Here is a 25759-nt window from a genome sequence, read left to right on the forward strand (position 1 = left end):
CTAAGGATCTTGAATCGTTCATCCTTTTAGTTGGCAACGTCGGCGACGTCGGCGACGTCAGCAACGTCAGCAACATTGGCAACACCAGCGACACCAGCGACACCGGCCACATCAATACTGCGACGGTTGATGCTGTTGGCAACGTCGGCAACGTCTGCAACACCAGCAACACCGGCGACATCAGCAACATCGGCAACATCGGCAACATTGATACTGCGACGGTTGATGCTATTAGCAACATCGGCGACGCCAGCAACACCAGCAACATCAGCGACATCAGCGACATCAGCAACATCGGTGACATCAATACTGCGAGCACGGTCGATGCTGTTTGCAACGCCTGCAACGTCAGCGACATCGGCGACATCAATACTGCGGGCACGGTTGATACTGTTCGCAACGTCCGCAACGTTGGCAACCTTCGCACCGTTGATGCTGTCAATGCTGTCGATACTCCTTCTGTTGATGCTATCAATGCTATCGATGCTGTCCGTAACGTCGGCGACCCCGGCGACCTTGGCACCATTGATACTATTGGCAACCTTGGCACCGTTAATGCTGTCGATGCTGTCAATGCTCCTTCTGTTGATGCTGTCAATGCTGTCCGCAACACCGATACTGCGAGCACGATTGATGCTGTCGATGCTGTCGATGCTCTTGGCGCCGTTGATACTCTCAGCAACCTTGGCACCGTTGATGCTGTTCGCAACATCTGCAACACCGGCAACATGCTCTTCTCTCTTGCGCATGGGGCCTGCAATTCCGAGCCCGGCAAGGAGGGGCACAAGGGCGATGGAAACCTTCATGTTGGGAGGGTGATGCTCGATAGACGGAGTCGGGTGTTGGAGAGGAGACAAAGTGATGTATTAGAATGAGAGATGGTAGAATGATGAGGTGAGCTTGATGAATGCTGTCTTCCTCTCGGGAGTTTGAGACCCTTTTTATAACCTATGGCTGCGGTCAGATGCTTAGAGTAATAGTTTGTAGACCGTGATTATGGAATCTCCTGTAGCTTGCAGATCTTCGCTATACTACGCAAGGCTGAAATTGACCGCCATGTAGTGTGACAGACTGTCCCTATCTCCTTAGCTTAGGTCATTAAGTGACGAGATGGTATCATGTTCTCTCTGCAAGAAAGTGGTACCGTACTGATGGGTTGCATCAAGGTAGGATGCCTATCTCATGCATTGACTATAGTTAGCAATTTAGGATGATCATTGGGGAAAAGTTGAACTGATTGTTGCCCATTTACAGTATACGCGGGAAGTGAAGTTACGCAAGCATTCCAAGACTAGAAATGACGTGATGCGAATTGATTGGGGCTACTATCAATTGTCGACGCTAAGATCACTACACAGGACATCTGAAGACCTCCCTTGATCCACGGAATATAGTTGCGGAATTGAGAATGAGCTTCCAAGGGATGACCTACCTCTATTCCGCTTTACAATCGTATGGAGTACCCTTATATCTCATCTACTACCACGATTCAGCTCTAGCATGATCGATACACCTATTGCTTCTCATTGGCTACCGGAAGTCGCTCATTGCATAGCTCTCTCTACACCCCCATGCAAGGTTCACGCAAGCCACCGCCTGTCTTTGTAGCATTGTGATCCGAGTGACGTGGACATCCCGCATGATGCATGATAGGGATAGGGAGAAGGGAAGGGTTAAGAGAAACCTATGTGTGGACCCTAGTAAATGGCGGAATCGGAGCTTTTACCAACAGGAAGCCAAATAGAATGTGATATACAGTTACTAGCCTTTTATTACTTGCAGCAGCACTTGGGGAACGAAATCTAAATTGATTGGAATCCTCCTGCTGAAGTCTTAATTTGATTGTCATAGATCTGAAGCCTAACATGTCTAAAATATGATAGTGATATGTAGCAAATCAAGGCTTGGAAATAGGATGACGTCGGTAAGATTCCTTGGATGACCGATCAGACATCAAATAGTAGTAACAGCAGCAGCAGGAGTAGTAGTAGTAACGATCAGCGAACCCTTTGGCATCTTCCGCAGATCCATCTCCCTAACCCATCTGCTACCAGCCAGGAAATTGATTATCTCGCAGGCCTTGTCTGATGACTCAAACAGATATATACACTGCTGATAGATAATAATTCTCCTTCAAACATCAAACACACCGCTACCTCCTGCGCATAACAGCCAACATCTCAAATTCCATCATCCCCACATCCTCAGGAATACACACGTCCGAGAACGACGAATTGCGAAAGCACGGCTCATAATCAGCCCAATCCGCACGAGGTCCTAACCACACAATCATCTGCACTGACGACTCAGGTCCATCGCCGTACATTTCAATATACTTGCTAACCAGCTTCGGTTCACGCGGGTAAACAAACATCCATGCTGCCGCCTGCGGCGCACGCGCATACAGATCCCAAGTCCCGCTGACCATGTCGAAGTCCTCTTCTGCAAGGTAGCGGTTGACTGACGTGGAGACTTCTATTCCCGTGGTTTGGACGTTGGGGTGGTTATGTAGTATCAGAGCTTCCAGGAGACCAGATCCACAGCCTATTGATAGGGTGAACGCGGGTCTCTTAGGGAGGAGCCATGCTAGGTGGGCTATTAGGGTGCTGGAGATTGATAGACAACAATTTGGGAAGGGGGTTGGTGCTTCGGTGAGCTGGGTTGAGAGTTGAGAGATGTCCATTTCTTTTTCTCTTTGTTTATTCCCGTGTATATATTTTTTCTATTATTTGGTTATTTCTCGGGAAGGTTCGTGCTATAGGGTATCCATCGCTGCGGTGACGGAAGAGGGGAAAAAAAAGAAGCGGTGGAAATTCGATTCCTGGATAGATGAAAGAAGCTTTTCGGTTGGGAGAGGATCATCGGCCCGGATTTACTTTGTGGATGATGTTGCTTGTCGGCCTATCAGGTCCTATGGAAATGCCCCGCGGAATAAACAAGTGGGTACGTACTGTGGTAGGGGAAATATGTATCAGGCATCGCATTCAAAGAAGCCCCTGGCATGTTCAGCAGTAAGGCACTATGGATCGGAGCATCTGATTTCCTGTCAAAGTCATTCGGTGACATTGCTTGTTTGTGCACGGGGCAGACGCCCCACACCATTGGTAAACGGCACATAAGATAGAACTTTTTTTCGTCCTTGTGCCGCGACTTCTCATGTTAGGGCTAAGGTAGGAATACTAGGAGACGACCACTGCGATAGGTCTAGTATATTGCGCAGTCAACTAGTAACTTCCTTACGCCTTGACGTCACCTCTCTTCTCTTTCTATCCCTTATCATTTATCCCTCCTCACCCACCATACTGCATGAGTGAATGAATACGCAACGTATGTATCCAAGGGATAGTGGTGGTAACAGCCCAAGTCACTGTGAAACATGAATCTAGCATATTTAAGTACATTCTTAGACGGAGTGAATCTTCCCAGTCTATCATCATTGACTTCATTCAGCCCCGCAGATGAGTCTGTCGCCGTTTCAATTCTCCAATCTTCCCTTTCCCAGCTTCCGCTCATACTCCGTAAGGACGATTTATGACCATAATTCCCTGCATGTGTCACTTAATGTCTCCAACTGATATTCTGAGGTGCATTTGTTTTTATTTCGAGATCCCGATCCCCACACATGTCACGAGTATGTTGTTAGAAGCTCGTCGAAGGATCCCCACCCCTTCTTCTTTCCCATCAAGTTTTGTTCTATTAGGAGGTATATTACTGTACTTTGTGGTAGCTATGAAGGCGTCCAGTGAGATATATGACTAACCATACTCAACTTGGACAGCTTTAACATGAATTGACACGACAACATAAAAGTGGTCCAATCTGTCGTAATTCTGGTTGAGAACGTCCTCTTATTGTTTGGGTGTTCAAATCATTGGCAAATGGTAACCTGAGTTCCCAAATAGGCTGAATAGTATATCCAAGGCTTATGCAACATATCTGGAAGTCCCAAGGACAAAGTACTGCTTCGTACAGAACACTATAGCTCGAATTGTGGAGAACCTTTGTGCAGGGCATATACCTATTGCTTTACAAGAGATGCTAGGTGCAAGGAAGGAAAGCAGCGACACATGGGGTTACGTTCCTCGCGCCCACTAGTCCCCATGCTCGCGCCATAAACAGGGGTTATGAAGTCGCTCTGTGATTCTATGTCATTACCAACTCATGGAGACATCATGTGGTTTCTACACCATGTACTCCAAACTATGTCTGTCATTTCGTTTACGTTACTATCCCACTCTGCATGATCATTGCCATACTTGACAATGATACCTTCCCCTATTCCAATAAATGATACGGGATAGTGTTCATCATGTATACGGCAATCGGAGTGGGAAAACGGCTACTCTTGCCAGCTTCAGGCATCAATTATAGTACTATGATAAAAGCATCTGAATGATATTAATTATACGGTATCTAGTTAAACTAATATTGATGGTATCAACTCAATATCATTGACAGACAATAATGGGACTATTTTAAAAAGCCACGGTTTCTTCAGTGCTCCCCAACTCCAATCCATCGTAAAGACATATAAGATGTACGTAGCCCTTATTGTACCCGACGGGCTACAAACAATACACCCCATCAATTAACGCCATAATCCCGCTCCTTTCGTTAAATATAACCAAACCGGACCCACAACACCGACCCGAACATGCTTGAACGAATATAAACCAGACATAACGTCGATGTGAGGCAGTATCAGGTGAGTACTAAGCCTCTCCTACCCATTAATGGTATCCCCGATCGCAGACGAGCACCACCATCGAAGCAAGATTTTCATGTCGGGTATGTTCCGTTCCCAGAATGCAAAGCGTTTAGACTGACGGATCACCAGGTTGGTGCCATCATGATGGCCCAGGAGAATGCGAGCATGTCTCGGGCCCACGAAAGAAATGAGTAGTACCTTTTGGGCAAATTAGCCACGGAAATAGAAATAAGATAAAAGCAGGAATTCACAGCACTCACCGGACTGACTTGATGGGCACGATACATTCTGGAACGGAGGCAAGTAGTCATGATCCGACACATACATAGGATCTCCCCACGGGTGATCTGTTCATCGTCCGCATCCACACTTTCGAGTAGAAGAGATTTCATTCGAGGTCCACCCGGAATGCCAGTTATACCATCCACACGCCAGTCCAAAGACTTCTCCTGGTCAATTTCGTGAAGAATACATGGAAAGTCAATGGTCCTGGGCACCGATCAGTAATATGTTCGTTGAAAGATGGATTGGTTCTGTCTTGTGGACGGAAATGAATCATACTGTCTGGGATTATGTTGCCAATCAACCTTGTGAATAAGTGTGGCATCGGTGATATATTCCCCGAAATAGTCGCTGAGGACCATTGCCTCGTCCAGCGGATTCATAGCTTCGTTCGGGCTGGAGGGCGAGAACTCTATCTCCTCATTCGGGTCTGGAAGGGGCTTCTGGTAGGGCCAGAAAAATTCAGATTTGAATAATGGGGTCCCATCGGCGGATAGGGGCATGTGGAGGATCTGAATAGGGAGGTCATCCAAGTCTTTGTGCTGGTATCGATTTTCCGGGCGACGCGAGATGCTTTGCGCGACGGCCTTGATGGCATGTCGACGAGCTTGATGTTCTTTACTTTCCAGCATTTTAGCAGGGTATTCTAGAAGAGAATACCGAAAATTGATGGTAGGAGAGGTGGTGGTTGGGGGAGTACGAAGAAGAAGGCAGTTGGAGGAAGGAAGGAGTAGGCGTAACTGTAGGTTGATACGGCGGAGGAGGATGTTGATTAGATAAAGGGCGGTCCCGGGGCAACCGTGGCGCCCTCTTTTTACCGCCCGCAACTACGTATCATGGGTCTGGGCGGTTCCAGACTATCCACTCCAGCCCCAGAGGGACGCAGTGACAGCTTCTTCCCCTCTTTGCGATGCATGCGCCGATCCATTCACTGGCGTATTCGAGATACATCTTGATATTTAAATAAAACTGTCTCAATGTCGCATTATAATCGTTGATGAACTTCCGCGAGGGGAAATCATTATCAGGAATAAATCTACAGGTTAGAGCTACTAGGTTGATCAGGCGTCTGTCTCATTTGAGATGAGGAGTGATTATGGGTAGTCCATGGTAATTGACCGGCATCCTTCCACCTTCACTAGATCCCTGCTGCCGCGCAGGTCCTTCACTGGCCAACACAACAGCTACGTAGTAGTGTGAAAGCCGCCAGCCTTGGTGGCATCTCTCTAAATAGCAACTCATGGACTAGCAGTCCTCGTAGGCGCCGTCCTTTCCTTCATCGCCCCCCTCGCTACTTCCTCTCCTGACCAACGCTACTCTCTGGGATTGTAGCCATTGATATAGTCCATGCGACCCCCTCCGTTACTTGGCCTTTGCATATTGTGCCTTGAGTCATGACTCAATCACAAAAGGATGTCCCTGCAAACCCCGCCAAGTGGGCTGAATTGGCAGAGAAGGAGGGTATCCTCAATCAACTCATCCACGAGGAAAAGTTGTTCTCTGCATCGAAGATCACGTTGCGCCAGTATCTGCTTCTTCGTGTTCTTCGCAAGAAGTCACACAGGACTAAACTGAATCCCAAACAGCTTGGCCTGGAACCGTGGATGAACCAGGCTAAGGACATGCTTCAGTCTTATCCCTCCTGGAACACCTATCGCGAGAGCTTTAAGGGAAAACATAAGGAAGGGAACTTCTTCTTGGTTCAGAGTTCACAAGCCGAGGCAGCAAAGGTCAAAAGCAATGAAGTTTCCAACAGTGTCATGTTCTCACCGGTCTCCAAGCACACGCGCCAACGCACCCGCGAAAGAGAACGCAAAGAACGCAGAGAGCCCTACACGTCACCGACTAAATCGAACCAGCCTTCTCTTGAGCAGCTTACTCTCGAAGAGAACACTACCGCAACAGAACCAGTAACTCCAGGAAATGACGAAGACGACGATATCTTCACCGGACCGCCGTCCATCTCAACGGGAGGCTCTCTGGGGCCCGAGGAGCTCCTACGCGAAACGTACCCTCCGGTCGATGACGAGCAAATTGTAAATGTTGCTCTAGTAAACTTTCTCCAAGCTCTCACAGATTATTTCCCTTATCTTGGAAGCTCCTGGACCATTCATCGGAAGTCGCTCAAAGCCAAGTTCAATGATGCAGAATATGAGGCAAGGACGGATGGATATCTTCGAGGCAAAGTTGACGGAGAGGTGCGTGCTTTAATCGAAGTTAAAGCAGCCCTGCGACGAGAATCCCGCTTAGCGATCTGCATGCAGGAGGGTGCACAAATTGTCGCCTGGCTTAAGAGTCATCCCCAACAACCAGGAAAGCTTCCGTTCCGGTAAGCAGTCCGTTCCGATGTTTGCATCGTGTTTACAAACTAACTCAGATTTTGCTTTTCAGGCGCTTTCAAGTCTCACAAGACAGGCACGAAATTTGGCTCAGCTTTGCCGAGTACGACGATGAGTACCTCAGATACATTGAGCATGGCTTTCAAGATCCAGAACGTCCTCGATCATTTTTGACGATGCATGAATTTGGTCCTTTTGATACTCGCTCAGAGTCACATATGACTGAACTTGCAGTTATCCTCCTTGCGCTTACTCTGCGTGCTGATCACGATCGTAAAGAAGAGCAGGAGAGCAATCCATTCGATAACTAAGGATTTGGTAAATTGAGGATAGCTGGAGAAAGAACTTGCAAGACCCTTCCTGCAACTCTCCCCGCAAACCGTCACTATGGCTCGACACAACAAGACAGGAAACCCTTCCCCCACATCATGCGTCATGCGGGGTGCATCATAACTCCTAGGTATCAGTAGCCAATAGCATAGATTTTACTACAATGAACTTTGTTATCAAACAGGAATTGTGACTTGCGCAAGCCTTGCATGAGGCGGGGAAAGTCTCCGCAGGGATTATGGGGAGGCGAAGCCCGCTGAAGATCTAACGGTATACTACTCGATGATGAAGCAGATAGGCAGGCAGAAGTACCCAATAACACATAACATAAGGGATGAAATTCATTTTCTTGCACCTAACGGCAGATGATACCTAATCAATGAGGAGCAGATCATATATACCGAGAAGAACTAAGTGTGGTATATCTAGGGTAATTTCAACGATGACAGCCCATCAAACGAACAGCAATAGACGCCAATACCCACTCATCTGCCTTTGATAAACAAGCCACAGAGTATCAATTGCAATGACATGTCGTGTCACCACTACTGATAGTTATTACTTGCCGCCTCTAGTATAGTCACATTATGGGATACCTCTCCAGGGACGTGCATCACTTTGAATGAAATGAGTATTTCGTTGACTACCTTGTTTGAATAACTGCCCGCGGTAGTATCTCACCACTATCCTGTGGCTCGGCTGAGAAAGAGAGAAAAACCTGTTACACTAATCTTGCGGTCAATATCGTTCCTTGCGTAGCAAAAGGAAGGGCTCGAAAAGACTCAGATCATTCTTAACCCGTTTATTATTATTAATATCTTTTTGTCGAGGAACCCTAGCCTCACCATCAGGTATAAAAGAGTCCATATCATCCGGGACCTCACCAGCACAAACCGAAGCAATCACATCCTCTCAACAATCCATCAACCTCCAAATACCGTCGCTTTTTCTTGTTTATCCCCCCGTGAACACTACTCCACCCACAACATGAAGCCTTCCATGATCCTTGTACCCCTCCTCGCCGGACTAGGCATGGCAGGTGTTGTCAAGCAGAGAGACGAATCCGTTGCAGATGTGGCCAAGGTCGCGGACAGCATCAACAACGCCAACGTTGCCGACAGTATCGATGTTGCCAATGGGGAGGAAGTCGCCGATGGCGCCGAAGTATGCTGCAACACGACTCCCTGTTTTGGTGGGTGCTTCGTTAATGGCGGATGGGCGGTAAGTCTTTTCTCTACCAGCTGCAGAATCAGACTTTCTTTTCTTTTGAGCACTTGCAATATGCTAATAGTACTCGGGGAAACACCAGTTCTGCTGCTAGATATCGAGATTCCTAGGCTGCTCTTGCGCTCAAGGATGGGTGGTTGGTTAGGTTGTCCAAGGGGGAAAAATGATAGCTTTGGCCGTTGTATGGAGTTCTCTACATGTACTAAGTAGCTGTGGAGTTTAAGCTCGGCCGGCCAGAAGCGGGTTCCGCTCGTTTAGTTTCTACTTAAGTCTCATGTGTCTACTTTGAGTGTTGTAGAACTCTCAGAAATGGATGTCATTCTGAAACCTAGCCTTTATCATTACAGGTAGAAGAGCGTATCAGTCCGAGAATAATAAAACAAAAACGGACAAGGCCGACGCCCGCGGTGACCAAATTGAGATTATATGCCATGCTTGGTTGTGATCATCAGCCCTAAGGTCCCGCGGGCATCAGCAAGGAGGAGTTGGCCCTTGACAGTAGCATGTACATTTATGAGGAAAAGACCCCACATTCCACTTCAGAGCCGAGAGCCGATGGCTGGCTGACTTTTGATACTATCATATGACTCAGTCAATGAGGATATCAATTGAGGCATACGTGTATTACTTGTGGCGTAGCTGAGGTGTTAGCCTGTTCTTGTTCTGTGAATGTAACCATCGAGATCCGAAACCCCAAACATACATCAACCCTACTGCATAGATAGCTGTCATATCCAGGCAGGTGTTGTTCCAAGACAGGTTATGCCCCGGTCTATCCAACGTCTGGTGGACATGAGCAAATGTATCATACCTGCATCCGACAAACAGGACTCCTCATCCCCAGGAAAAAGGGTGTTTGACGGGTGGAAGGTCACAGGGTAATCCGGGGGAAAGGGGGGAAGTGAAGAATGAGAATGCATGTTGGAGTTACACAACATTTGTGCCCCATTGGAATTTTTTCATCCCAACGATGATCACTGCTTTACTCTGCGGATAGAGTGTTTTTTTTTTGCCCCCTTGGGACTGGAGGGGAATGGCCGTAGCTAGTTCATTATCAATTAGATGCTACCTATTCACTCCTAGTCATCCCAAACGGTCGACCGAGTGCCTCCGCGGTGGTTGTGGGTCTAGTACCCAAGAAATGCACCATTAGTATGAGAGGCAGTAACGACATATCCCACATTGCTCCTTAATAACTGCTCGATTTACAACTGCTACTGTTATAAAATGTCCGTGTAGACTTTCTGAAGATAGAATCGGAGCAATTCGTTCTTCCTACATCTCTGTCTCGGTCTCTGAATCACATAAATCTAATCCGTCGAAGCTGAGTTCTCAATATTTTGAAATAAAATGCAAGAAAACATCATATTCTCCTTACAAGCATTGGATTCCTAACCTCCTCGGCAGCTGCTCAAGAAGATACCACTGTCATTGTGAGTGACACCTCGACCCCCGCGCCCCTACTACATGCATATAGCAAGAGCTGAGTAAATGATTCCTCACAACAGGCAACCATAAGCTACATATAGGCACCACAGCATCACTTCCTTGAAGATACGTGACGATTACCTATGTGACATTCATAAGTAAGCAAGCGGATCCCATATGTTGAACTAATTCCGAGACTCGCTTCATATATCGGAGCAGCGGGTTCTGTCTGTTGTTGCTACTTGTCGTTGAATGGAGGGTCCGTAGGGTGTCTTGGTAGAGTCTATATAGAAGAATGACAATGTTGCGGACGAAACACAGTGGTGGCTTGATCTACTGTAGACGAACTAATTATGTACAGATGATAAAATCAAACCTTTATCCCTTCATTCACTTCATTCATCATTAACCCGTTACGCCAAATATAGCGCATCGCTAATCCCAAAACTCTACAGACGATTCTTCAACGGCGTCTCAAACGCATCTTCACCCGTATCCTCCCGATGCAACCTACTCCCTCTGGGATCAACCAACGGATCAGCCGACACCGTCGCCTTAATCTGTGTCCCAAAATACTCAATCACAACTGCATCCCCCTCGCGAACCCTCCCGGGCAGCCACGCATACGCAGCGGGCTTCTTCGTCGTATAGCTAAAGACCGCAGTAGTAATATACCCCACGGGCCTGCCCTCAAAATGGACAGGTTCCTTGCCCATAACCATAGAATGACCATCATCCACAGTCAAGCACCGCAGGCGCCTCAGCGGAGGCTGTTTCCGCTGCGCCGCACTCTGAAGCGCAGCCTTGCCCACGAACTCTCCCGCCTTTTCGAGGTCAACAAGATGCGCAACTCCCGCTTCGAGCGGATCATGCTCCGTCGTCATGTCTACTCCATATGTCCGGATTCCTTTCTCCAGCCGCAAGGCGTTCATAGCGCTGCGGCCTGCGGCGACAAGACCGTGTGGTTTGCCAGCTTGCCAGAGTATATCCCACAGACGGGAGCCGTATTCAGCGCTTGTTTGGATTTCCCAGCCGAGTTCGCCGACGTAGGATTTGCGGAGTGCGATTATGGGGATGCCGGCTACAGTGGCGCGTTTGACGGACATGTAGGGGAGTGCGGTGGTGGAGAAGTCGTCGTTGGATACGGCGCGGATTACGGCCCGTGAGCGAGGGCCCCAGAGGCCAATGCAGCAGGTGTTACCGGTAATGTCGGAGACCTGGACCCATTGGGCTGGGGTGTGTTGTCCTTGGCGACGGGCTTCGACGGATAGGTAGGCGACATCGGTTGCGGTGTTGGCGCCGATTTGGAAGAGGTCGGGTTCAAGGCGAGCGACGAAGATGTCGCTGCGGATTTTGCCCTGGGAGTTAAGAAGAAGGGTGTGTGTGATGGCGCCGGGAGGGGCGGTAATGTCGCTTGTGGTTAGGCGTTGCAGGAGGGTGGCTGCGCCGGGTCCAGATACTTGTACGCGGTGAAATGAGGTCAGATCGTACATGGCGACGGCGTTGCGGGTTTTCCATGCTTCCACGGCGGTGATGGGGGAGGTGTATCGCGATGACCAGGTGTCTCGGGGAGGTGGCTGCCATTGTGCTGGGAGGGCGTGGAGGAGTTGTGCGTTTGATTCGTACCAGAATGGGCGTTCCCAGCCGCCAAGTTCGAGGAAGAAGGCCCCGAGTGCCCGTTGTTTCTCATAGAAGGGGCTCACTCGGAGCTGTCGGGGGGACTCTCTCGGTTGTAGGGGATGGAGAATGTCGTAGATCTCTACAAAGTTCTGTTGCGAGGTCTCATTAACGTAGTCCCGGCATAGCTGTACTTCCTCGAAGCGAGATAGCTCGCATTCTGTGAGGTCGATGGTGGATGCACCGTATGTGAGCATCTCCGCCATGCTTCGCGCGACTCCTGCCGAGTGGGTGACCCAGACGGCTTCTGCTACGTAGAAACCATCGAGTTTCGAGGCTTGTCCGACGAGAGGTCCTCCGTCTGGGGTGAATGAGAAGATGCCGTTGAATCCGTCCTGCAACTGCGTATCACGGAGGACAGGAAGAAGCTCCTTCGAGGCTGTCCAGGCAGGCGCAAAGTCCTGGGCCGTGAACTCAAGCCGCGAGGGCATATGCTTCTCGTCCACATGCTCCGGAGTCTGACCCAAAGTCGCCGCCACCACCGGCATTGGACGGTGTCCATAGTATCCAATTCCCACCTGATCTCCATGCTCCCGGTAGTATAGATCCTGATCCTGATGCCGTAAGATGGGCATACTCGCGTTCATTCCGTTCGGACGGTTGTTAACGTCGCGGTTCGCTAGAGCGGGGACTGTGGTTGTCTTTGCATACTGGTGGGCAAGAGGTAGGAGAGGGATAGAGACCCCAGCCATAGCACCGATTTCGACGCCCCAAAAGCCGGCGCAGGAGATGACGATATCAGCAGGAATTACACCATGGGAGGTATTCACGCCCGTCACACGAGATCCTGTCTTTTCAATGCCTGTAACAAGCGTCGAGCCTCGGTAGCGGACCCCGGCCTGCTGGGTCCGGGCGATGAGCAGCTGGGTTGCGCGGGCAGCTAACGCGAGACCATCGGTCGGAGTGTGAAGACCAGCGAGTACGAGATCCTTGTTAAGCAGGGGGTACTTCTCCAAACACTCTTCCTTTGTCAGAAGACGCGCTTCAACACCCCAGGACTTCGCATAGCCGTATTTGCGCTTCAGCTCTTCGACTCGGGCCGGTGTGGTGGCCACCTCGAGACCTCCTATCGAATTGAAGCACGGCATGCCATTCTCATCGCTTAGCGATCGCAGTTTTTCGACCGTATATTGCGCGAGACGAGTCATCGTCTTCGAACCATTGGTCTGGAAGACCAGTCCAGGGGCGTGGGAGGTCGAGCCGCCCGGCAAGTTCAACGGGCCCTGCTCGACGACAGTGATGTCCTGCCATCCCCGGGAGACCAATTCATCGGCGAGGTTGGCGCCCACAATTCCAGCTCCTATGATGACCACACGTTGTTGTGTCGCTGCCATCTTCTCTATCTTTTGGTAATTTGGGGGTTCATTCGTTGAAGTTGAACAGATAATCTGTTATACATTTTGTGAGCAGTCCCTGGCGGAAGGTCCAGCTATTATTGACAGCTGGTGAGGGCAGTGGCCGGCCAGACTGGCCGGACCAGCAACGGCAGCAATTCCGTGGCCGAGCCGATCATGGATGATGGATACTCAAACAGGCCAACACAACCGTTGAGGTGCAGGAATGATAAGACAGTCAAGCAGATCGGATGGAAGGCGGGGATCGGGCCAGGGAACCGTCTCCACCCGGATTCATGCAGTAACGCTTCTTGGGCCATGGAAACATTACCCTAATGGGGCAAGGCGGTGCTAAGCTGGCCTGGAAGCTTGGGCCACGTCTCTTGCAGTTGGCTCGCATTGAAAGACAAGTAGATAGTATCCGTGGTCATCATCGCATGACCTGCAAGCTTTCCGACCGTGGACGCGAGGCGGGGAGAGAACCAGATGCAGCTGTGCGGGGTTAACAGGACAATCAATGCTGAATACTGATTGTAATCATTGGCTCAGATAAGATATTATGGTTAGCTCAATGAAGAGAGGCAACTATCTTAACTACAGCTAAATCTCCATGCACATCAACGTTCCCAGCCACGGCACATTGTTCGTCCTCATATGACTCCACTCCCCGACAGCCCGGAACCCTTGCTGCTCATAGTACCTATCAAAGAAACCCATGTTAACACCTCCAACTCTCATGAACTGCACAAAATGATGAAAAGAATGATATAGAAAATAGAGATAAACGAACCTGATCAATTTCCTCCCATTCCCCGCCCACCCATCCACCCACAACATCCTCATCCCTCTAGCCTCTCCATACTCCCGAATCCCCCTGATAAGCGCCGCTCCGGCCCCGCGAGACAGCTCCCTCCGATCCCCCCGATTATCCGTCACCATAACCTCGAGGTAAAGAAACCCTCCACCACCATGGTCCACATCTGGCATCGGAAGATGAGTCTGCGTCTTCACATAATTCGGCACCCAGTTTTCGCGAACATACGCAACGCCAACGGGTAAGAACCGCCGTCCGTCGGGCGTCACTCGAACGAATTCAGCTTGAAGCTGTCCTTCATCGTGCTGCTGGTGTAGTTCTCGCTCGGCGATGAACATACGGAGATTACTATCTAAGCCGCTAGTCCCTGTGAGGCGGAACTCTTCCGAGTAATTCAGTTCTTTTAGGGTTGCTCCGGCGAAGTCCCCTCGCTGGGAGAAGGGGGTCTTGCCCCATTGGTCGAGACTGCCGATGGAGGCCAGGAAGGGGAGGGAGGAGTCGAAGGCGGACAGGATGAAGGCGTGGTCGGTGGGAGTGGGTTTGGCAGGGCGGAGGTGGAAGGGGGAGGTTGGAGGGGTGGTCATTTTGGATGGTATTGTTGATGATTAAGTATTGTAGGATATGGGGGTAGTGATAGTGATGCTGGGCAGTAGGTAGAGTGCTCAGGTTAGATGTTCGTGGGGTTGGTGTTATACTACGCTATGGGGCTCAGTGGGAATAAAAAGGCTGTATGTTTACCCAGTTAATATCTGTTATTGGTAGTGTCTTTCTTATCAGGGAATAACTGACAGACTAGGCGCTAGTATTCATTGTCACCTAAATGCACTGCTCTTCACTAGTGCCATATTCCCTCATACGCCATTAACATCAAATCTAAACCCACCTATCATAGCTTTGCAACCCCTGTGTGGGGAACACACTGATACATCTCGATTTCCACCTTGAAATCGCCTCAAATACAAACATATTCCCAGAGAACAAACCTGGAGCTATACTTAATCCGGTAAAGTCCATATTTCACAGAATGCAGTACGGGTGTGTTAATTTCGCACGACCAATAATAAGTCCAAAATATGTAGCGTGGGAGGCTATCATTGTATCATTGTGAATTGATATGTCTGCGCTAATATCTTCATATGCGGCTGTATCCATGTATTGGACACGTCGAAGGTTAATACTACTCGAATTAGACACTGCTCAAATACTGATCGGACATAGCTTCAACCTTACTTACTATTTCTTCTTTATTTAAGGTTATTCCCGGATTCCCTCAATGAAGCCACTTGAACTAAAAACTTGTCACTCCATAGTCACCGATCTATTCCATTTTCTTGCATACAAGAATTAGCTAGTAATTGAAGCAAGAAGACGACTATTAGTCCCCAAAGCTTGAACATGATCTATTTAAGATCACTCAGTTCCCACAGAACCGAGAGACAGGCATGTAGGTCAACGAATCGAGATTGTCATACTAACTCTGAGCAAACTGTTATTACCACCACCCACCCACCCATCATGAGCTCAACCCCCTGCAAAGCATGCAGCTGGACCCCCGAACGCCAAAACCACTGCAACTACAAAAACCACCTCAAACCCTTCCACGAAGCAGGCGACCGAGGCACCTGGTCCATCGGCTCAAAGGTAATCCTGAAAGACCACGGTCCCAACCCTCCAACCACCGAGATCCCAAACATCAACTTCGTGCAGGACCGGACCTCAATCCCCGTCCCCACTATTATCGAATCCTGGGAGGAGAAAGATAAACACACTCTCACCCTAATGCGGCGTATCCCCGGCGAACCGTTGCGCAAAGTCTGGTCAAAACTAACCCCCAACGAAAAAGAAACCATAGCAAAGCAAGTCGCCGCGTATCTCCAACAACTCCGACCTCTCCAGTCGGATAAAATCCAATGTCTCGGTGGCCGTCCAGTTTTCTCCAACCTCCTCTTCAAGAATGATTCTAGTAGCTCCTCTGGTGAGATTGAGATTCCCCGCGGTCCTTTTGCATCTGATGACGAGCTTTGGGCTGAGATGGAGCGTGGGTTGGATGAGAGGATTCCCGAGGCTGCGAGGGTACGGCTGAGGCAGCGAATGCCGGCTGCTATGCCGTATACGTTTACGCATGGGGATCTGACAATAGGGAATATTATTGTGGAGCGTGGTGAAGTTACTGGGATTGTTGGTTGGGAAACGGCTGGGTATTTTCCTGTTTGGTGGGAATATGTCGCCACTTCGGTTGCTGATGGTGAGGAGGATAGAGAGTGGAAGATGTTGTTGAGATGGTATTTGCCGGATTATAGTGCTGCGCGGGAGTTCTGGTTGGAGTATTGGTATTTTTGTAGGGATTTGGAGGGTGGAAGGGCGGGGAGGGTTGGGGGGAAGATGGGGGGTGAGATGAGCGAGTGAGGGAGGTCATGCTGCTGCTGGTGTGTTGGTTGATATAGAGGGTGCTGAATAGCTAGTATGATAATTTGAAAGAGGGTCTTGCTTGTTTGGATCTATGTGTGATTATGTTATGCCTGTAAGACATAGGACATAAGCTCCTCCTTTAGTACAAATCTAGTCCATAAGACGTTCTACCACCTCCTGATAGCAACTCCATCACAGCATCATCTCCCCCATGATACCGACGCAAATACATCCAAATAGCAGGACACTCCACTCTCGCCCTCAGCCCAATCCACCATATACAACGTCCAGCTTTTCTATACCACAAGTACAGCAACACCAACGCAACAGGATCCCTATCCCTCAATAACCCCTCAAACCCACCCTGAATACACCGCATAAACATCTGCACCGGACCCATCGTCACCTCACTATCCCTAACCTCCAAGATCTGTCCTACCGCATGAGCAGCGTGGAAATACGGATTCGTTTCCACTGTAGAATCATCCGTGATACCACACAGCGCCGCTAAAGCAGGAGGTATACCCTCTACTCCTCCTTGTGGCAACGGCGAATGCACATAGGCAAACGTCCCCGCCATAACATGAAAGATACTATCCGATCGCAGCGGATTGACTATATTCCACAAGGACATTTTCCCCTTGTTCATATGCACCCAGTCCAAATGTGAGGAAGGGGAGGTGTTCAGTGGCCATGATTCTTCTGGTGTGCGTGCGTTAGGTGATGAGAAAGTCAGAATTACTAACGCGGCTGCTGTGCCCCAGATGGGATCCCTGTCGTTGGGTTCTATGGATACGCGAAGCTTCTTGTTGAAGAGGATGGTGCTTTGCGACCAGTGGTAGCATTCTTCTAGAGTGCGGTGGCTGTCGGAGGGGCTGTTTAGGTGGCGGTCGTAGGTGAGTGATACTGCTAGGGAGGCGTGCATTAGGTAGGGATGCTAGGATTTGGTCATTAGTATCTTGAACTAGACTTGTGATGGATGGGGCCGACTTACGGTGAAGGCTAGTTCTAGCAGCTTGCGATTTACTTGTCCCATGTTGGGATCATCGGGGGTGATGAGGCTGCGCCCTAGATATCGGGTGATGAAGTCTTGGCATCTGATGTTTAGTTGATAGAATGTTGAGGCGTCTGAGGTCCAAATTGCATTGCTGAGAGGGGCCTGCAGGCTTGCTGCTGATGCTGTACCTCGAACCGTCCATGACCGTCGCGAGTCAGCGGGAATGGGGTGGAGGTCGGGGGTGGTAGATGATAGGAAGTTGCAGACTACCCCAAATGAATTACATCGCTTGCATTGTGGTTTGCTTTCGTCGCACTACTTGATATGGGTCAGTGGGGATGGTTTATCTACGAGGTGCTAGGGGCACCCACCTTCAGTTTTCGCAGCTTGCAATTGCGGCACCCGAATCGTGATCTTCGCCGTATCTTGTTAGGGCGTTCCCGTACCTCTAAAGGGTCAGTCGATGTCATTGTGATTGAAGGGAATTGGATGCTGGAAGGACTTGGAATGGGTGGTAGTCATGGCCCCCAATACCTGCATTTAGTCATAAGCTAACCGTGTCTCGGATCTTGCATCTCAACGCTAAACCCGCACTCGGATGCAGACATCGCTGATTGGCTGCCGCTTGCCTCCACCATGATCTACTATTGTATACATCTAGAGACGATTGACATGCCATGATACATTTTTCTCAAATATAAAAGGGGAGCGTGGCTCAGGTTTTCTCCCAGTAATTATACTTCCAACTTCTTCCCAAACATACAACTTGGAATCCGTTCGAGACACCAACCCACCCGTCATCCATACCACACACACTACAACTTCTACCCATTAAAGGCTTCATACTTCACCACCATCACAGCAGTCATACACTACTACAACTATATAGAAACAAAATGCCCACCCACCTAGCCGCCCTCCTCCCCTCCAAATCCACCCCTCTCACCCTAACCACCCGCCCAACCCCCACCCCAGGCCCCAACGACCTCCTCATAGCCGTCAAATCCATCGCCCTAAACCCAGCAGACACCATCATGCGCGACACAGGCCTCTTCATCCCATCATATCCCACCGTCATTGGCTTCGACTTATCAGGTCTAGTCCTCGACGTCGGCACCAACGTCCCCAAACATTTCCATCCAGGGATCACCCGCATCGCCGCCTACTCCGCCTCGGTTTGGAAGGGCTGCGATCCGGACTATGGCGCTTTTCAGGAGAAGTGCCTTGTTCCGTGGCAGCATGTTGTGCCGCTTCCGGACGAGGGGGTGATGATCTCCTGGAATGAGGCGGCTATGTTGCCTGTTGCTGTGCAGGTGGCGCTCAACGCGTGGGAGATGATGGGGTTGCAGCTGGTGTGTGATACGCAGACCAGTGATGGGATTAAGGGCCAGATGGGGAAGAAGAGAGAGGTACTGTTCGTCTGGGGCGCATCCTCTAGCGTTGGATCGATGGGTGTGCAAGTTGCCCGGGTACTTCGGGATCAGCCTGGTTCTTCGATTGCTGCTGTGTATGCTACTGCTGGGGCGGCGAATTATGAGTATGTGCGGTCGTTGGGTGCGGATCGTGTGTTTGATCATAGGGATCCGAATGTTGTGGATGAAATTGTTAAGACGGCTAAAGAGGATGGTTGTGTGATTCGGTTTTGTTTTCTTGCGGTAGGGGACGTGCGGATGTGTCAGGCTGTGGTTAGGTCTTTTGTGGGGGCTGCTGATGGGGATGGGGATGTGAAGGCGAAGATTGCATCCGCGCCGGTTGTTCCTTCTGAAGTGGACGTGGTGGATGGGGTGGAAGTCATCTTTGTGGTGCCGGCGATGGATGATGAGGAGAAGAGGTTGGATCAGTTTCGGTATTGGATGGGGACGTGGGCGAGAGATAATCTGGCTAATGAGTATATCAGGCCGAGTCCGGAGCTAAGGGTTGTTGGGAGGGGGTTGCAGGCTGTTAATGATGGGTTGGATGAGTTGAGTCGAGGGGTGAGTTGTACTAAGTTGGTTGTTGAGGTCGCGGAGTGATGGGATTAGGGGGTGCGTGTAGTAGGCCTAAAATAGACTTTCAAGATGGGATGTTGTAGACCTATATACTAGTACTATGACGTTATTGCCAAAGAGAAGACCAGCAGCATGCACAGTATATAAACGAGCTATTCAATTTAAATGATCGAAGGCGATAAGCCTGCGTGGGTCATAGGTATCAATACGATTGAAACAACTTAGGGCACACTCAGAAGAAAGTCACATTGATAACAGAATCAGACACAACTGCCATGGAAAGCCAAGCTAGCCCAGTCTCGACTTCACATCTGCAACAGAAAGTACTGGCTGAGCCTCTGCATCCTCATCCTGTAGAGGTGGAAGCAAAACCGAATCCACAACATGACACACTCCATCACTAGCCAAGCCATCCTGTACATTCACGTTTGCAATTCCATTCACCTTCATTGAAATCAAGGCCCCACATCGGGTCACAGCAACCGTCAGATGTTGCCCATCTAAGCACGTAGGCAAGGTAAAACGACGAACTCCCTTGAGTACACGCCACAAGCGATCCGCCTGATCCTCAGGAGTAGGAATCGTATGTTCGGGCGTAGCTTCTGGCGTCTGTGTGAAATGTTCTGGCGCAGAGTCCTGATCGTAGAGACGGTTCGAGTACAATGATTGATTCCCAATGACATGATATCTCAGCAGAGTCTGAAGAGATGCAGCTCCTTCATCGCTAAAGAGGTATGTCTGGACTTCCTCAGGCAGCTTGCGGAAGGCTTCGTTGGTGGGGATGAACACAGTTCCGCCGCGACGAGACTCATCCTGGAGAAGATTCTGAATAGCTTCAGACTGCTTCACTGCAGACTGGAACAGGTCAAAATCGGATGGCGGGAGAGCAGCAAGAAAAGCTGTAATAATTGGTCGCGGTGGGAGAACCTGGTCGATTAAATGGACGAGACCGTTTGCCACGAGGTGGTCTTGTTCGATCACAGTTGCGTGGGAGTTCACGCGAAGGCCGTTGAGTGAAGGACGGACTGTTATTCTCTGGGCACCATTTAATCGGTCAGGATAGAATAGTGTGTCGATGGTTGGAGCTGTCAGAAGGAAATATATTGGAAGAAATGATGGCGTGATGTGTCTTTGAAGGAGAGCCAGAACATCTTCCTTAGATAGCTCATTTCTCAGTTGCTGCAGCGCAGTGTTGCTTGGGACCCAGACAGTAGAGGAATAATCCTTGTCTTGCAATAGCTGTTTAATGTGAGGGATTTGGTCCACCAGTCGGATAAACTCGGACGTGTTGGGTTTGGCTGCAAGGAACTCATAGAGGGTCACTGGGACTTTCTTTGCATTGGTCAAGTGTGGCATAAGTGCATGACAGTATCCAGAATATTGATGTTGAAGCTGCTCAAGTCTGCTTTCGGTTGGGGCAGCTGCAGCTATCCATTGCTTGAGCTCGGATGCAGCCATGATGAACGATGGTGGGAGGAGCGAATAGCTAGCTGAGAGGGTGTGAGGTGTTAGGCAGCATCATTTGTTGATATAGTCCCATTGACTCCCTTGTGTTCGCGCCATAGACATGGGTACATGGGTTGATATCAGCGCTAGTGCTAAGCATATTGACTAGCCAGAGGCTAATAACCAATAACCTGCATTGGCCTAGTCAATGCTCAATATATTGTAGATAAGAAGATTAAAAGACAAGCTCTCCGAACAGCAAGCCCGTTGCTTTCCGCGTGCATTGGTGCCTTATCTCATATCTTTAGTCCTGTCTTCTGATACTGCTAGAAGGCGAGATCACCAACCCGAATCGCAATGACTTCGTCCTCTCTATGAACTCCCCATACTCCCATCCACCCTCTTCACCCCCTCACCCCCCAACCCATCCACCCACCCATCCTTCCGATGATAATAAATCTCCATTTCCAACTCCGAGCACTTAACTCGATGCTCATCATCAAGCGTCCCCGACTTCACCGCAACAACTTCCTCATCATCACTCGACCGTGACGTGAACGGTGTTCCGCAATCAGGACAGAACTCGCGCAGTACCTGCACACCCCTCTTACTGCTGTCTGTATACAGCTTTGGTGTACCCTTCGTGTACTCGAAACTAGCCTGTGGGATGATAATATTGGCAGAGAAGCTCGAGCCCGTGTAGCGTTTGCAGTGGGTGCAGTGGCAGATGATTAGCTGGTATTTGTTAGTGGTGGACTTAGTAGATTGGGTGATTGTGAATAGTTGAATTGGGTAATAGTACCTTAGGGTATGTCTCTGGATCTGGCAAGGTAATGCGATATGTGATGTTCCTGCAAAGACAGGCGCCAGTCAAGTTGTTCTGAGCCATGATGAAGGTTGGGGGAGGGGGTGGTTGTGGCGAACAGAATAAACAGCTTTCGGGCTTTTATTCATCAGAAGTTCAGCGTGTCATTGGAAGGGCGTGGTTCGGGAATCACAGATACTAGAGGATGCTTCAGAGCCAGATTGCTTGGTATCCAGATTTGACCCACTAAGGTCCATACTAGCATAATTTGGAAGCTATTTTTATACTGTGATGGTGGACAGCAATTGACACCGAATACGAAGCCAAGAGAAAGTGAAACTGGGCTTGTATCTATAATTAGTCCACACACGATGGAAAATACTGAACCATGCGCGTTGATTGTTCCTGACGGTCTCGGTGAGTCTATGCAGATAGTGCGTCTGAACTACCCTAGGAATGATGATTTACATATTTGTACATCTAGGATGCTTTTCAATGAAGTCTGCACTTGAATTCGCAGGAATATTCATACAAACCCAATTGCAGGATAAGATCACAAGTAGTATACACAGTATTGAACATGGCAGCATGGGATATATACACAAGCACACAGCCGGAAATACAAACATAATACAACAATAGTAGAAGTGATATAGAACAAATGCCACCCCGAACTCACAGCAGATCATCAATTTCACGAACCTGCCCCAGACAGTGCTTCTCGCTCCATCGAAGCGCAATCGACTTCGGGTCAATGTCAATGCGGCCCAGCACGGCCTCCAACTCATATTCCTCATCCCAGCCCTCGATGGTCTCCTGGAGATGGGCCTTCTTGTACAGGCGCCGTTCATCAAGAGGGCGCTTTAGTAGCCGGCGACCGGCCTTTTTCACCGTCGGGTTGGTCTTGAGCTGCCACAGCTGGGGATCGCCCTGGCTCTTCTTCTCCAGCAGTTCAACGGCATGCGTCAGATACTCGATCTTCTCCATGTCCCGTGACGCATCCTTAGATCCTTCGGCTGAGCTTAGCTGACGTTGTAAGTTTCCAGTGACCCGGCGGGCTTCGATGACAAAGTCACGGTTAAGTGCGCTTCCTCGGGCCAGAGCGGTCAAGATGCACCACCGCATGCCATGCAGATTACCAGTCGCGGCAAACGCACGTATGAACATTTTCATGCAGACACCATCATATGCCAACGAGTGCCGGAAGCGGGACATGTAGACGGTTGCCAACAGATCAACAGCCAACTCGGGCTTCTTCACTGCGATCAGTCTTCTGCTGGTCGCTACCGTGATGTGGTGCTTGACTGTCATCTTCTTGTTTGACCAGCACAGCTCATAGAAGCGAAGCACGGCCATATTGATCAGCTGGCCTTCAGCCTCAGAGTCGACCTCCATGATCTGGCGGAAGAACTGGGGGAAGAAGCGAACCAGATGGCGAATATTCTTCCACTCGGAGTCGATCAAAGCACGAGCAGCACCGACACCCTCTTCAAGCAGAGTGCAGATGACTGCGAGTTCAACATGCAACTGCTTGAATTGGAACCGCGCATTCTTGGCATTCTCAAAGCACTTCAACGCCTCCGTCAGCTTACCGACATGCATGTAATGAGACATCTGCTTGTGGAGCTTTTGGTATTGGTCAACTGGCCTCGAGGGAGTCATGTGTTGCAGCGTTCGTTGATACCACGGTAACGGGTCCTGCGTGTACGGCATCAGGTTGACTTCCGCGAGTGGGAATGACCGCTGGTCATATCCAAGCACTTGTTGCGATGTGGCAGCTTGTCCATGTTTCGCCCGAGCTGCCTGCAGCATCTGCCAGAATCCCACTGGTGCTTCCTCAAGAGCGTGACGACGCTTTCGAAGCATTTCCAAGAATTCCTGCTCATTGATGAAGTTCGGCCAACGGCGCTCACGTGCGAACCGCACAAATTCATCAACCATTTCTTTATTACCCTTTTCCACGAATGCCTCCAGAATGTGCTTGTAAAGAATTTTGTCGGGAACCATCTGGAACTTCTCGATATAACGGTAGACAAACTCGCGGATCTCTTCACCGGAATGTGATACCCAATATTCGAGGAAGATGCGGTCAAATATCGGCGTAAAGTCATACTTCCTTGAGGTCAACTTAAGCTCATGCATCTGCTGTAACCCAGCGTCCACGCCCTCCCAATCACAGGCTAATGCCCTTCCAAATACCAGAAGACCCTTTGTTCGGCAGCGAAGTGGAATGCCGTATCTAGTCGTCATGTCTTTAACTAGTGCTTCCGCATCAGCCAGCCGACCGAATTCCACGTATGCTTTGATCACGGGGTTAAAGAGCTTGTCGGTGGGTTCCTTTCCCAAGCGTGGAAGGATAGTCAGGATCTTCTTCAATTGCCCGTTCAAAAGCTCGATACTCCTTGTCTTCTTCCAAAGCCCGGCGAGATAGGCGCCGCATAAGCCGCAGCCACGATCTACCTCGAGATTTCGCAGAAGAAACCATTTCGCCGTGGTAAGTCGGTGAGACTCTAGTAAACATCGGAGGACGATGTCGACCATTTCCGGGGGCACTTTGAATTTGTGCATGTATCGGGTAAATATAGTGGCGACGGATTCGATGCTCCCCTTTCTCGCTAGCGCGAACATCAAAACTTTCCACATGCCAGGAGACACTTTGTCCACGTCTTCTAGGCGTTCAAAAATATTCCTCGCAACCATGACGTTTTCTTCTCTGCAATTCGCATAAAATGTCTTGACCGTAACCTCCCGTCTATCTGTAGATATGCCGTTCAACGTCGCGGGGTGGGCGTCCAAAAACAAATGGGCGGCATCAATAGGGCGACCGTGGTCAAGAAACTTTTGCATTTCTTCTGTGACTGAATCATGCCATTGAGCTAGATCTTCTGTTTGTTTCTCATGTCCTTCGGTTGTTCTTTGTTTCGCATTGGCTAGGGCGGATTTTGCTCGGTCCAGTGCATCGGTCGATCGTGTTAGGTTCGGAGGGAGATCGGGAGCTGAGGTCGAATTGGCTGGTACTTGTCCGGGAGTAAAGGTGTCAATCAACTTTGAGCGTGCAGTATTCATATAAGTCTCCGCAGGGGCAGCAGGTTGTTGGTCTTGCAGCTGGACATCCCAGCTCAAGTCGTCACCACGAACGTCTACCCCAGCTGGGACAGCTTGCGCTTCTCTGAACTTCCGATCTTGCTCTTTTAGTGATTCCAAGCCCATAAACTCTCCTGCCTCAGCCGCCTCCATCATACGTGCTAGTCTCCTTGCTGCAGACGTTGCATCGTAGTTCGGGGCTGAGGTTTGCAAGGCCCGCTTGTTTTCGACAATTCGTTCCGCAACGCGCACCCGACGATGGACGTCGTAGGTAATGGCTGCAACCGTGCAAAAGCTTCCCACAGTCGATCCTGCAAGAGCCAATCGACGGAGGACTCGTAGGGCATTTCGTGATGGCACAGCTGGTGTGCCGCTGGTGGGTTTGGAGACCATGGTGGTTAACCTTGCGCACCGCTGACAGCGGGCTGGGTCGGATCACCACTAAATCATTAAGTGAAAAAGAAGGCTACGAGGATTAAATGACAGAGGAACCGTCAGGAACCCCGCGCCGGCTGGTCAATTGGGACAATTGGAGTTCTATGATGGGTAGAATGGATTCGGAGCTTGTCGGTCGGAAAGTTTGCACCAGCTCGGTCGAGTTGGTCGCTACCGCCCGCCGTACCGCATCCGGTCTTTTCCCGGTGTGCCCACTCGTCTTACTAACACCCTTTACCCGGCCTTTTCTCAGACTACTATTCCGTATCTGTGACAACTACTCCAAGGGATCATGCTACAATGGTCCTTTGACGAATTCTATCGAATGTATAAACTGCTACCCAATAATCACATATATAATTGAACAATTCTATACGCCAATACTCACGAAGATCAGTCTAATCGTGAGCCAGATCAGCGGTCGCGTGTAGTATAGTAACTGCTGGGCTCCACTTT

At 49.7% G+C, this 25759-nt stretch overlaps 13 protein-coding genes across 13 annotated transcripts; 4 read left to right on the forward strand and 9 right to left on the reverse strand.

Moving 5' to 3' along the window:
* Positions 1-26: 26 nt before the first annotated feature.
* On the reverse strand, positions 27-806 carry AtWU_02118 (amylopullulanase (plasmid); the record flags this gene model as incomplete). The annotated part of the gene is made up of 1 exon (XM_035497232.1): positions 27-806. The coding sequence occupies one exon, from the start codon at positions 804-806 to the stop codon at positions 27-29; it is 780 nt and encodes a 259-aa protein (XP_035353125.1).
* A 1346-nt stretch (positions 807-2152) lies between these two features.
* On the reverse strand, positions 2153-2683 carry AtWU_02119 (aminomethyltransferase folate-binding domain family protein; the record flags this gene model as incomplete). The annotated part of the gene is made up of 1 exon (XM_035497233.1): positions 2153-2683. One exon carries the CDS (start codon positions 2681-2683, stop codon positions 2153-2155), a length of 531 nt encoding a protein of 176 aa, XP_035353126.1.
* Positions 2684-4723: 2040 nt separating this feature from the next.
* AtWU_02120 (FAD dependent oxidoreductase family protein) lies at positions 4724-5622 on the reverse strand (the record flags this gene model as incomplete). The annotated part of the gene is made up of 3 exons (XM_035497234.1): positions 4724-4906; positions 4969-5197; positions 5270-5622. 3 exons carry the CDS (start codon positions 5620-5622, stop codon positions 4724-4726), a joined length of 765 nt encoding a protein of 254 aa, XP_035353127.1.
* Positions 5623-6384: 762 nt separating this feature from the next.
* On the forward strand, positions 6385-7640 carry AtWU_02121 (phosphotransferase enzyme family protein; the record flags this gene model as incomplete). The annotated part of the gene is made up of 2 exons (XM_035497235.1): positions 6385-7319; positions 7382-7640. The coding sequence occupies 2 exons, from the start codon at positions 6385-6387 to the stop codon at positions 7638-7640; spliced, it is 1194 nt and encodes a 397-aa protein (XP_035353128.1).
* Positions 7641-8646: 1006 nt separating this feature from the next.
* AtWU_02122 (fungal Zn(2)-Cys(6) binuclear cluster domain family protein) lies at positions 8647-8980 on the forward strand (the record flags this gene model as incomplete). Its single annotated transcript, XM_035497236.1, has 2 exons — positions 8647-8880; positions 8951-8980. The coding sequence occupies 2 exons, from the start codon at positions 8647-8649 to the stop codon at positions 8978-8980; spliced, it is 264 nt and encodes an 87-aa protein (XP_035353129.1).
* Positions 8981-10763: 1783 nt separating this feature from the next.
* On the reverse strand, positions 10764-13325 carry AtWU_02123 (GcvT family protein; the record flags this gene model as incomplete). Its single annotated transcript, XM_035497237.1, has 1 exon — positions 10764-13325. One exon carries the CDS (start codon positions 13323-13325, stop codon positions 10764-10766), a length of 2562 nt encoding a protein of 853 aa, XP_035353130.1.
* A 600-nt stretch (positions 13326-13925) lies between these two features.
* Positions 13926-14723, reverse strand: AtWU_02124 (uncharacterized protein; the record flags this gene model as incomplete). The annotated part of the gene is made up of 2 exons (XM_035497238.1): positions 13926-14025; positions 14116-14723. 2 exons carry the CDS (start codon positions 14721-14723, stop codon positions 13926-13928), a joined length of 708 nt encoding a protein of 235 aa, XP_035353131.1.
* Positions 14724-15654: 931 nt separating this feature from the next.
* On the forward strand, positions 15655-16545 carry AtWU_02125 (kinase-like protein; the record flags this gene model as incomplete). The annotated part of the gene is made up of 1 exon (XM_035497239.1): positions 15655-16545. One exon carries the CDS (start codon positions 15655-15657, stop codon positions 16543-16545), a length of 891 nt encoding a protein of 296 aa, XP_035353132.1.
* Positions 16546-16809: 264 nt separating this feature from the next.
* Positions 16810-18015, reverse strand: AtWU_02126 (C6 finger domain protein; the record flags this gene model as incomplete). The annotated part of the gene is made up of 4 exons (XM_035497240.1): positions 16810-16844; positions 16912-17485; positions 17543-17860; positions 17917-18015. The coding sequence occupies 4 exons, from the start codon at positions 18013-18015 to the stop codon at positions 16810-16812; spliced, it is 1026 nt and encodes a 341-aa protein (XP_035353133.1).
* Positions 18016-18441: 426 nt separating this feature from the next.
* On the forward strand, positions 18442-19557 carry AtWU_02127 (alcohol dehydrogenase; the record flags this gene model as incomplete). Its single annotated transcript, XM_035497241.1, has 1 exon — positions 18442-19557. One exon carries the CDS (start codon positions 18442-18444, stop codon positions 19555-19557), a length of 1116 nt encoding a protein of 371 aa, XP_035353134.1.
* A 264-nt stretch (positions 19558-19821) lies between these two features.
* On the reverse strand, positions 19822-20991 carry AtWU_02128 (fasciclin domain-containing protein; the record flags this gene model as incomplete). Its single annotated transcript, XM_035497242.1, has 1 exon — positions 19822-20991. The coding sequence occupies one exon, from the start codon at positions 20989-20991 to the stop codon at positions 19822-19824; it is 1170 nt and encodes a 389-aa protein (XP_035353135.1).
* Positions 20992-21351: 360 nt separating this feature from the next.
* AtWU_02129 (GFA family protein) lies at positions 21352-21868 on the reverse strand (the record flags this gene model as incomplete). Its single annotated transcript, XM_035497243.1, has 2 exons — positions 21352-21714; positions 21782-21868. 2 exons carry the CDS (start codon positions 21866-21868, stop codon positions 21352-21354), a joined length of 450 nt encoding a protein of 149 aa, XP_035353136.1.
* A 591-nt stretch (positions 21869-22459) lies between these two features.
* Positions 22460-25261, reverse strand: AtWU_02130 (pentatricopeptide repeat protein; the record flags this gene model as incomplete). The annotated part of the gene is made up of 1 exon (XM_035497244.1): positions 22460-25261. One exon carries the CDS (start codon positions 25259-25261, stop codon positions 22460-22462), a length of 2802 nt encoding a protein of 933 aa, XP_035353137.1.
* Positions 25262-25759: the final 498 nt, after the last annotated feature.

Source organism: Aspergillus tubingensis, assembly GCF_013340325.1.
Source record: "Aspergillus tubingensis WU-2223L DNA, scaffold_3, whole genome shotgun sequence".
Classification (NCBI taxonomy): domain Eukaryota; kingdom Fungi; phylum Ascomycota; class Eurotiomycetes; order Eurotiales; family Aspergillaceae; genus Aspergillus; species Aspergillus tubingensis.